The 12,135-nt window shown below is 33.1% G+C and overlaps 1 protein-coding gene across 3 annotated transcripts in view; it reads right to left on the bottom strand.

The window, feature by feature from the left end:
• Positions 1-606: 606 nt before the first annotated feature.
• LOC118205161 (mitotic spindle assembly checkpoint protein MAD2A-like) overlaps positions 607-12,135 on the bottom strand; it is a 53,729-nt gene continuing 42,200 nt past the window's right edge. For all 3 annotated transcript variants that reach the window (XM_085820024.1, XM_085820026.1, XM_085820025.1), the window contains one exon: positions 607-836. In XM_085820024.1, coding sequence (XP_085676150.1) covers positions 667-836 — 170 coding nt within the window. In that variant the 3' untranslated portion in view covers positions 607-666. The remainder of the gene's footprint in view (positions 837-12,135) is intronic.

The following is a 12,135-nucleotide window of genomic DNA, read 5'->3' as shown; positions in this document are numbered from 1 at the left end:
CCCAGAGCTGCAATCGTGATCGTAGTTTGACATACTTTATCTGAACATTTTAGTATAATTAAGCATCTGTGAATGTTCAAATTACTGAAGCATTTACTTTCAAAAATAACTACAGATATCTTAAATATTTCTTTTGCTTTTAACCTAATGTTACACTTACGGAAAAAAAAGATGGAAACCGTAATTACAAACAAAAAATGCATCTTTCTAATTATATTAAATAGTGAGAAATATAAAATTTACAAACCAACTTCTAAAGGAATAACATAAAATCAGAATGTTATGCAACTCCGATAAAATACATTAACAGTTTTAAAAGTATATATTGTTTTACATTTAAAAGGCTTTTTTTTCCACTTCATGATTTAAAATGCAAAGAAATTCCTGATAAAAAATTCTACAGATTGCAGTATATAGCATTTAGTCAAGTCACTTGCACATGACTAAATAATTTGAAATAGCACGGAACAGTGTCTGTTATTTTTTCATTACTTTCAACAGATTTTTAACAAATTTCCAGAAAATCTTTATTCACTTCAGAACATTCCATTATATGTTCAGAAAATATTAATTATTAGATTATGAGCACTTTAAAACATTACAAAATACAAAACAACATTAATTTATTTATATTTACAAATACAGTAGAACAAAGCTTATTCCATTTTAGTCATCAGCTGATTTGTACTGAACTGCTGTATCTATTCGATGCACAGTTGTAGAGAAATTACTCAATCTTACTTCATCACAATCTGGTATAAGATGAGCTGTGGTGTCAGCCCACTCATCTGGCACTGTAATGTCTTTGTTTGTATATAGCAATACATCAAACATACCTGAAATGTAACAAAAAAATTTATAAATATATAATAAGATCCTATATTTTTCACCAATAGACCTTAAAAATGTCTAAAGAAACGTTCATAATAGGGTTTTTCTGATTTAAAAGAGACATCTGGCACAGCCAACCCTGCTCTACGATGTCAGGAAAACCAGTTTTCCTTCAGTTAAAAAAAATTTGAGGTTCACATATGCTGGAGCTAATCAAAACAGAGCCAATCCTTTCGTTCACATAAATTACAATGTGAACAGCCCTTAACAAGAAAAATAGTAAAAGAAGTTTTCTTTTAGATTGATATTACAGCATTTAGAATGGTTCTATTAGTTCTTTTAAAACTATGATTACAAAATAAATATTAAAAAAAGGTCAATGGATAAGAGTTTTATGATAAATATTGCATCTTCAATTCTGTCTCATATAATTTCCCAAACCAAGATTCAGCTCCTTTAAAATAGGTGCTCAGAGTGAAACACTACAGCAACACAAATTCATGGAAACAATTAATATAGTATACTGTAGATTATCCAGGCTAATGCTTGTGAAGTAGGTTGTAGATAATCCAAATTATCAATTTACATGCATATTGTACGTATTTATTTTTTCAGAAAATCAGTAATTTTGCTTTTGAGAATGTGTAAATGTTTGATAAATTTCTTTGCATATTGTTTGAAGTGCTGTGCTATCTTTTGTTTAACAATATCTCAAACAGTTTATACACCAATTCCATATTTTTCAATGAGATTTATTGATGATTTGCCATGTTTAAATCTTTCGATTCATGTAAGTTTGTGTTTTAATGTTAAAACAACTTTCTTGAACTTAGTACTTGTAGGATGTTTTTTATTCATTTTTAATTTCTAAAATTTTAAATAAATTTTTAAAAGAATAAGAAGATATGCACAATAATAGGTGTGAAAAAAATCAAAGTGATCAACCAAAACGATGCCTTTGACTATTCACATGAAAAATGAGTTGTGCCAGGTAATTATTAAAACTAAACCTAAAGGTACAATTCAGCAGTTTTTAGAGCATGCTCGGACTCGCTTGTTTTTTTACCAACTCTCATGCATAGCTTCGAGTGTGTGTGCATGGGCACAACTACACATGGATAATCCACACCAGGATAATAGAGTACATTAAAACATTTAGTTATTCAACAGCCGTCTAATCAGGAATCAATCTCTACCTAATCTTTGTTCAGCTGCTCTGTTTTCGTTCAGAGCCCCCATAGATAAAATGCATGTCAGAAAGCTCCATTTTTGTGTAGTGATGCATACCACTTGAAATCTGCATGGGGACAAAATTTTCTGCCCATACATTCCAATACAAAACCTGCTTGCCAGATATTTTAGAATCACCCTATTTGAATATATATTACATACTTGCCAACCTTCAACACTAAAAAATCAGGGAAATTTTCTCAACAACAAAAAGATTTTAAAATTCTACATATTTTTAAATAATAGAAATATGTAGAAAGAAAATACATTTTAATAATAAAATAACTTTAAATAGTAACCTGAAAGTTCAGTTATTATTTCTTAAATGCTAAAAGACTTACGTAAAAAAAGTTTTATAACTTTTACCTTCTAATAACAGAAAAATAATCAGATCAGTTTTCCTAATCATTAAATAATATATTAACCGGATCACTAATCATTGATTTCAAAACATGAATTAATGTAATTCTGCACTGTAAAACATCGAATGATAGCAAAATGGTGTACAAAAAAGCAAAAAGCTTTGTTAAGGCCCGAAGACAAAAATGTAAAAATTCTTCAGAAATTCATTTTTCTCACACCTATATTTAGAAGTAATAACTACATCTCCCTTTACTTGAGGCACTTTATAACTTTCAACAGTGCATTTTATTATAACTCTAAAAGACTTTATTTCTTCCTTAAAAAATGTAAGAAGTGGGTTCCACTGGTTGAGGATTCCAGTTAAACGTTTCTCTAAAGATAACCAGCATGTACATAAATATTTCAGATTTTTCTTATTTCAGTATTTTGCAGCTGTTGGAATTTTTTTTTTTTTTTTTTTTTTTTCAATTTTCCCTTCCTTTCAGCAATCTTTCCAAGACTGATAAATATCAACAATGTGTTTATCACACTTAACTGGCAAAGATGCTAACCCTTTTTCAAAGCTAAATTTAATATGTGACAGATGCATTTCATAATTTGTAAATATAAATATTCATTTTTTTAATATACCTGCAACATCAGTCTTAAAGCCTACAATTCCTGGTGCATTGTCGGCACTAAGTGCTAAGCAATTATTCTGAAGAACTGCATTTTTTTTAAAGTTTTAATAATTAGCTGTGCTAGATATTAAAGTCTATCAAATCTCCTTCTAAAGTGGGGACAGAAAAAGTAAACTACACTCAATTTCTGAAGACTCTGGATTAAAAATAAAGGAACAACATTGAATACAGTTTTGGACTGGTATTATTGCTTCCATCACAGTGAGGCTGGATTTTCCATTCTGCCTCTATATCAATCAGTAACTCTACTATCAGTAACTGAAGATTTATTTTTCATACCAGTTTCTTGAACCCATTTCTTCTACAATTGCAACCGTTTTAGTCCTTGCACTTGAGTATTTCTCAGCGATATTACTGCAGGGAAACATTTTTCTAAAAATGCTGCAGCATGATCCGATGCATTCAGTGGCAGGTTGTGCTCCAGTCAAAGGGCAGAGAACAGGCATTCTGCATTAATAACTTTTTGGTCTTTTGTTTCCACACAAAACTTTATTTTTCCCTGTACCACTCACACTGCCCTTGTATAAGCATGTATTTAAGAACATTGGCCTTTCCATCCTGCGACATTGAAAAATCGCAATGACAAACGATACACATTACAATTACATTTCCATGATGAAATAATAGAAGGAAAGTCATCTATGTATGATTTTTGAGAAGTATGTATTTTACATTTTTCACAGATATAACTAAAATAAAAGACCAGTTTCTTAAACTCCTTAGGTAATATATGCCAGATAACTCACAGTGTCATTTGATTCTCATTGGAGAACTGGTACATGACGTTTTTGATTGGTTGGTTGAGTTTTTGGCACACAATCTAAAAGGTTATTTGCACAAGACATTTGTCAAATATTTCCAAACACTAGTTAAAACCCTGACATTAAACAAAACACGCTGAGGTGAAATGTATATAAAAATGAGAAGATTACAGATGTGAACATGAGGTACATTAATATACACAGTGTTAAAATGCAAAGCAATAATCTAAAACATGATTCAAATTAAATAGTAAAACCCTGACTCTTGCAGGAAATGAAACAAATTAGTGTTGACCTCTTTTCTGATTATTTGGTCAAGAGGTAAGTCACAATTATTAAAATGCTTTATGCGAAGTCTGCTAAGATAAGAACACTGAGTTAAAAAGTGACACACTGATAAAACAACATAACAATTGCAACACATAGGTTCACTTTCCCCTTTTAAAAGATGATTATGGGTAATGCGGCAGTGATCAATTCTAATGTTCACTTTCCTCTTTTAAAAGATGATTATGGGTAACGCGGCAGTGACCAATTCTAAGGCGAGTTAAAATTACCTCCACCCTCCGGTTTCTAGCAGCCTTCCAATACTGAACTTTATTCTTGATGCTTCGTAACTTGTTGCTTACTTGAAGGTTTCAAAAGTGCTGCCATTTATCTAAGATCTTGTTTTTGATGGTCATGTTGATATCTCTAATTGGAACAAACCTTGTGGAGAACCCCACAGTAGATTTTGCAGTAACGTTTGCCAGTTTGTTCCCCTTAATACTTACATGGCCAGGGAGCCAGCAGTAAAGAATTCGATATCCACAAACAGATAAATTCAAATGCAGTCTTAAAATTTCAACACTTAGAGAATTGCGGGTATCAGCAAATGCCTCTAAAGCTTTAAGTGCACTATATGAGTCAGAGTAAATGATAAACTTTTTGAGTTTGCTTTGATATATATGAAAGGGCATAGTAGATAGCAGTCAGCTCTGAAGTAAACTCCGAGCAAGCCTCATGCAGCCGCAATCCTTCCTTATGGTTTCCCATTACAAAAAATGCTCTAACATGATTGGCCGCTTTTGAGCCATCAGTGTATATAGGAATGTAAACACTGTATCTATCTCTGTGCTCAAGAAAAAGCTGTCTCTAAATGATGTCACTTGTATTGCTTTTATTTAAATGATGGAAAATATCAACCAGATGGATTTGTGCATTTTCCCAAGGTGCGATATCAAAATGTTTCACTGTCTGGGCATTCAAGTTAGTTAAAAGATGTTCTTCAAGCAGTGGCCAAACTCTTAGGAGGAAAGGAGGCATGCAAGATGGTCGAGTTTCAAACAAGCGAACGAGCTATTCAATCAGTGTGCCACTTTGGGTACACAGAATTAAAACGATAAGTGCCAGCTTCACAAAATTTTACTTGTGTACTCCTCTAGGCCTAATTAGACTGCCTACCTTTTTTCTTTCTTTCTTTTTTTTTTTTTTATATCAAAACTCCAACTTTAAAAGGTAGCATGCCGGAAAGGGTTAACTCATATTAGTTTTAAATTTTTACCTTGAAATCTTGCCTAAAATCAAACGGCGAACCCTATGTGTGCCCAGACCGGGCTCACCAATAATCTAGGACAACTGAGAGTCTGTATTCTTTGTTTCTCCACATCTCATCGGTCAGTTCATTGACAACAATGCTCGTTTTAGCACTCTTTTCAAAGCTCTATTCAATCAGTGTGCCACTTTGGGTACACAGAATTAAAACAATAAGTGCCATCTTCACAAAATTTTACTTGTGTACTCCTCTAGGCCTAATTAGACTGCCTACCTTTTTTCTTTTTTATATCAAAACTCCAACTTTAAAAGGTAGCATGCCGGAAAGGGTTAACTCAAGCATAATAAAGTTGCCGTTTTAAGGCTCTGAGTTAGACGAATTGAAGGAAATAATAATTTTTTTGAAATGACGCTTTTCAGAAAGAAATGTCGTAGGGTAATTGCTGCTACTGGAAACTGCAGGAAATGCCTCACCAATCGTATTTGCAATTTCTTCTGTTCTGCTGATTACTCAGCTGTCTTTCTCCAGAAAGGAAAATAAGTGGTCTTTATACATTCTGCATACTTTCTTAACTCATTTCCAAACTCTTTTACTTGGTGTAGATGATGTTATTGAAGACACATATGATATCCACGAATCCCTCTGGGTCTTACACCTCACTTTCCTTGCGTTTGCCTTAGCCTTTTTAAAGACCATGAGGTTTGACAAAGTGGGGTACTTGCGAAATGTTCTCCAAGCTTTCCTCTGTTTTGCCAGTGCTTCTTTGCATTTGTGGTTCCACCATGGTTTAAGATACTTTAGAGGTTTCCTTGTTGTCACCGGAATAGAGGTTGTGGCTGCACAAATAATGACACAGGGTTCATAGCCACATTTTAGTTAAAAAAATAAGCACCTATAAGCACTTTTCAAGCACATTTTAAGGAAAAAATAAGCACCTGTCTAATTACATTATACACAACTGCATAACCTTAAAAGAAAAATTAGACTTATAATTTAAAATATGAGCAATGCAATATTTATTAAGGTAATGAGCATTACCTCAACCATGGAATTTTTTTTTTTTTTTTTAAATTTTAAATGACAGTTCAATTTACAGAATTAGTTTACAATGAGAGGGGAAAAAAAAAAAAAAAAAAAAAAAAAAAAACTATGCAGAACTAAACTATATTACAAGATTTAATGATGAAATTTCAGTTCAATATATAGAAAATAAATAATAAGCCATATTAATTGTATTTGTTTGGCACCTAATAATAAATACAATTTATTTTTCCACTCATATTAATATTTAAATAATTTAACTTAAATCAAAATTTGAACATTTTCTAAATTTTCATTGCATAACAGTTTTCCCTTAACATATATTCCAAGCAAAGTAATTTAAGTAAAAAAGAGAAACATTTCTGAAATCAGAAGACGGGAAATTGCTTCATGCAGTCATCCTTTAACAGTAAAAGCTTAACTAACCCGCACACTCGGAAATTGCCGAATATTCCGGATAGTAACTGGAAAAAGAGGAGTGGGGGAGATTGTAGCCGTTCTTTGTCGGCAAAATAAATGTTTTTGACCTTTCGATATGTGCATCATATAAAAATAGACCAACGGAACTCAGAAATATTCTGCTTAGAAAGCGCAGTAAAAGTCTTTTAAGTGTTCATAAACAAATCTCAGACTGAACATCAAAATTAATTATCTCTGCAAAATACTGCAAACGTTGTTCCGCAATACGCGTGGCATAATTTCCCGACATGTGATATTACGCAATTGGAATCAACAGCTGCCGGTATTCAGAGAATAAAGAATTAAATAAAGGAAAAGAAAGAGATTTACTAATCTGGGGTGTTTCTGATTCTAATTTTCAACAGACTGCATTAAATTTCCGGAATAGAACCAATCTTCGCTTCGGTTGGGCAGACTGCAAAAACATTTAGTTCTATTCAATCCAGATTGGACAGTGACAAAAAAAAAAAAAAGTCTGCTGCTTCAATATTAGAGATTTTGCCGAGAAAGGGGAGAACCTCCCAACCTCCGTACTGTATAATGTATTGGAAAAAAAAAAAAAAAAAAAAAAAAAAAAAAAAAAAAAAAAAAGAAATTATTTTGACTATTCGATTACTTTCCTTTTATTTAAGCCATTCCGAATATTATTCCTTAGAAAGCTAATCTGTGTAAAAACACACCCAATTTTGGAAGTTTATCTATACTTCAGCAGTTACTGCAATTATATTATTATAAATATTCATACATATGCTCATAATATAAGCATAACGATCATAATAAACACGAATATGAACTGACCACGCAGAACGAGAATGCAAATTTATTAAAATCTTGATAGCAATTCAAACGTGTGTAGTATTTGGGTAGGAGGAAAAGAATACCGAATGTACCGGTATTCTTTTCCTCCTTTGCAAATACTACAGACATTTGAATTGCTATCAAGATTTTACGTTTTCGCAATTCCTTGGCCAATAGAACGTTTTCGCAATTCTTTGGCCAATAGAACGACGTGCACCTGTCTGTACTCTCGCGCACACCATAGGTTACGTTAATGCAGAGGAAGGGGGGGAAAGCAATTTTCGGGAGTATGATTCACCATCTGCCGTTGCATATAAGGAAGAAAAGTTGTTTATTTAGTTTCGGCTTTGGTACGGGGAAAAAATGCGCATTCATTAAAAATAAAGGATTAAAAAAAAAAAGCACTAAAAGCAAAAAAAATAAGGGCTTTAAAGAAAAGCACCTATAAGGGCCTTTATATTTTATTTTCAACTATAAGGACTTATAAGCACTTGTAAGGACCGCTATGAACCTGTGACATCAGTGACAGTTCTCACAGCATGATCGACAGGCACAATTTTTAACCATCTCTTCTGTCAGCTCTGCAAAAGAGGAAAAGTTCCCAGTCTGCCCTGTTCAGTATAAAACGGGTAGGTCTTGACATGGGGTTGACTCCTTCTTGTGTAATAGAGACAAAAATGGGAAAATGATCACTGTTGTAGGGATCACCTCCAACACTAAATGTACAAAATGGGAAATCAACAGGGATGGTGAACAAATGGCCAGATCTATAGCATGAAATGTCCTTGTAGGCTCATGGAAGCAGGTATTTTGTCCGCTATTGAGGAGAGAAAGGTCATGATGTTCAATCATCATGATTTGTCTGCCTCAGGATTTGTATTCTTACTCCCCCAGAGCGAGCTATGGACATCAAAATCCCCTATTATGATAAAGGGTTCATGCAGCTGCTCTATTAGATCATCAAAGTCCTGCTGATCGATGTGTTGATTTGGTGGCAAATAAAGGGAACAAACTGAAACTAAACTCGTATATTCGTTTGGATAGCGACAGCTTGGGGGTTCGTAGTTAAAGGAATGGAACTGGAAGGGTAATCAAGTGAGGTGAGGAGACTTCAACCTCCACTGACACGCTCGCCTCCCAGGATTATCTTCCCTTCTGTTGACGGGATTTTAGTTGAAGCCTGCTGTAGTCTTTCAAACATTTTTCTCCGAAGCGCAGCTCCAATGCGCCAGATAGAGCTTCAAAGTCTAGTCTCCGGTTTTCGGGAAGCGTCTGCAGGATATCCGCTGCATCTGCTCTCAGAGAAGCGGCGAGATGACAGGCCTTAGCTTGGGAATCCCATCCATTCGCATCCGCCACAATAGAAAATTGTGTCTTATACACCTGCCAGGAGGTCTTCCCATCATATGTCGACAGCTTCAGAGAGGGACGAGCAGGCATAGGTAGAAATTTTAAACCATCCGAAGTGCTTCCTGCCGTCGCTACAAATTTTTTAAAGTATCGACTTCTTTCGCAACGGCTGAAACCCTGTCATCAATTTGTTGCTCGACGGCAGAAACTCGTTCTTCTATATGTTCTTTTACAGAAGAAACTCTTTCTTCAATTTGAACTTTTACGAAAGAAACTTTTTCTTCAATTTGCCCAACTTTATTTTCAACCACATCTATTCTGCCTTCCATAGCATCGAATTTGGTTTCTATTATGCAGGCAATTTCTCTTTTCATTTCGTATTGACTTTCTTCAATCTTTACTTGTACGGCTTTTATTTCTTCTTTAACAGATTCCTTAACAACTTTTATTTCGTCTTTAAAATTTAATTGACCAGCTTCCATCTTTTACTAATCAGATTTCATCTCATCTTTCATTTCTTCTTTAAATGCAGCAAAGGCTGATATCAGCTGTCTTAACTACTCTGCCATTGCTCTTGTGATTGGCATTCAAATCCCACTTCTGACACCAAAAATTGTTGTGTGCGTACGGGTTCGTTACAAAATGAATGCACAACTCCGATGAAAAATGAAGAAAATTTATTATTATCAAAACAAACATGATTAAATGACCTCAAATAATCGTGCAGTATCACAATATACCACAGTAGTATCTTCTAACTACTCAAACGTTCAAGAGAACTTAATTCAAAACAGCTAAAGAAAGCTAATCCACAAATTCGCTACAGTCAACAAGAGCAGTTTTCTAAACAACAACAAACTAAATAACTACTACCACGAACTGAGAGGTTTTCCTCCTTTTATGAGATTTTAAAATCGCACGCAAGAATTTTCTTGTACTTTCTCGAAATCAAAAAGAGATATTTATTAAATGTTTAATGCACACGCTCTTGTATTTTCAATTTTCCGGCTTAGCTTTCTTTTAATATTCGTCACGCGCTGCACTGCGCGGGAAATAAAACCATTTAATTTATAATTGAACTAACACTAGCTTTTTAAATACCAAATTCGTAACAATATATACTGTGTATGTTGAAAGTTTGAAGGATTTTTGTGAAAGCACAGAAATTGAATACAGAAGAATTTTTGGTTACAGCAAAACACGATGGTTAGCTCTTTTACCAGCTGTAGAAAATATTTTCAAAATATACAAACCATTAAAATCACTTTTTATCGCAAGATAAATGTCCAAGAGTGTTGCAGATCTTTTTTGAAAATGACACATCACAAATTTGGCTTCAGTTCATCCAGAACCAAGCTACATTATTTCACAATGCTGTGAAAATTATTGAAGGGGACAAAATTTAAGTTGCGGAAGCATCAAATGAAATCAATAATTTAAAAACAAAATTGTGAGAAAGAATTGATAACGATTACGTTCCTTTAGTTATTCGAAAGGACATCACTAGGTTGGAAGAACAAGGTGCCATTAAACGACCAGATTTTCTGAAAGAAGTCAGAAATTTTTATATTATTATAAAGCAGTTATCTGCTTCGACTATCTTGAAGTTGAATTCGAGGATATTAAAAACTTTCATTAGGGGACTTTAAAAAAGGAGATTTTATGGGAATATGTGGAAAAATCTTTTTAATATATTAGTAACCGTTTTCCGAAAAATAATATTTGTGAAAATTATATTTCTGATGATGTCTCATTGGTAAAAAGATACGTTATTACTGATGAAAAAATTAAATGTTGGTTGTCTGCAAATGTGGAAGCAGACAAAAAATGGACGCACTTATTCCTTAGTTTTAAATAGAAAAATCTGATGTGTACACCACGACTTCCTTGTACGGAATATTAAATTATACGCATTTTTTCTTACATTTCATTTCAACTTATTGGATTGAATTAAATCTACTTCGCCGACAGCGCATAAACCACAATAGAATAAATGCATTCTTTAAAATTTACTCTAGTATTTGTTTACCATAGCGACACTCTGGCACTAGATTCACTTAACAGTATTATATTTCATTCATATTATAACTCATAATGCACAAAATTTATATCATTTAAAGAATAGAATTATCTAATCGTTGCCACATGTTCTATTCAAATACTATAATAAAGCTAGAATGATGTTTAAAAGAAATTAAGCAAACAAAAAAGAAACAGTTTTTCACAGACGATTGAGTATTTCTCATTCAATTAATCTAGTTCTCACTTCGCGAGAAGGCAAAAATACATAAAAACTCAAAATACCTATATTAAAAATTACGAAGTAAATCTTAAACACTTATTTCCTCGAAAAAATTCCAGAAAGGATTAAGCATGATTTAATTGGCAATAATAAAAGAAGGTGTTATCTTTGTTGTTGCAAAGCTAAGTTTCTCTAGATTGGCAACAAATCCACTATCCTGCTGTTTCAAATGTAAACAAGCAATGGCCACCATCAAAAAAAATTATTAGGCTTAGCGGCACTTAAACAACTTTAAAATTGTTGATAATTCTAAAAATATTACATACAGATTTACTAAAGGCATAAAAACCTTAACCGGAAGATAAGAACAACATAATTCAATCATTTTTAAAGCAAAAAATGTACAATTTACAAACATATAAAAGTAAAAAAACCGAGATCGCTGAGCCGGGTAACAGAGTGGATACATATATAAATATATTTATATATGTTTGGTGCGGCCGATTGCAACCAAAATACAATGTGCACATCTACATGTTATAGCAGTCCTATGTACAAAATTTCAATGTTCTGAGGCTACTAATTTTTGAGTTATGCGAGATACATATGTACATACGTTCGTACAGACGGCACGAAAAATTCTCTTCAGAATTAATTTTAAAGCAGTTTTATAATTTTTTTGGAGGAAACGACTCTTTTATTCTGTCCTTACGTAGAGATATCAAGCTAAAACATTGTTAAATTACATTTGATAGCGGTCAAAATGAATATTTTCGTTGAAATATGCTGCCTGAAACTTTTTGCGATTACAATACTTCCTTTTTACTTCGTACAAGGAAGTAAAAA

The sequence above is a fragment of the Stegodyphus dumicola genome, chromosome 7, assembly GCF_044657685.1.
Source record: "Stegodyphus dumicola isolate Sdum_Otavi_A_Nest chromosome 7, ASM4465768v1".
In the NCBI taxonomy this organism is placed as follows: domain Eukaryota; kingdom Metazoa; phylum Arthropoda; class Arachnida; order Araneae; family Eresidae; genus Stegodyphus; species Stegodyphus dumicola.
The sequence above is the reverse complement of the archived record's forward strand: the minus strand, read 5'-3'. Positions and strand labels throughout refer to the sequence as shown.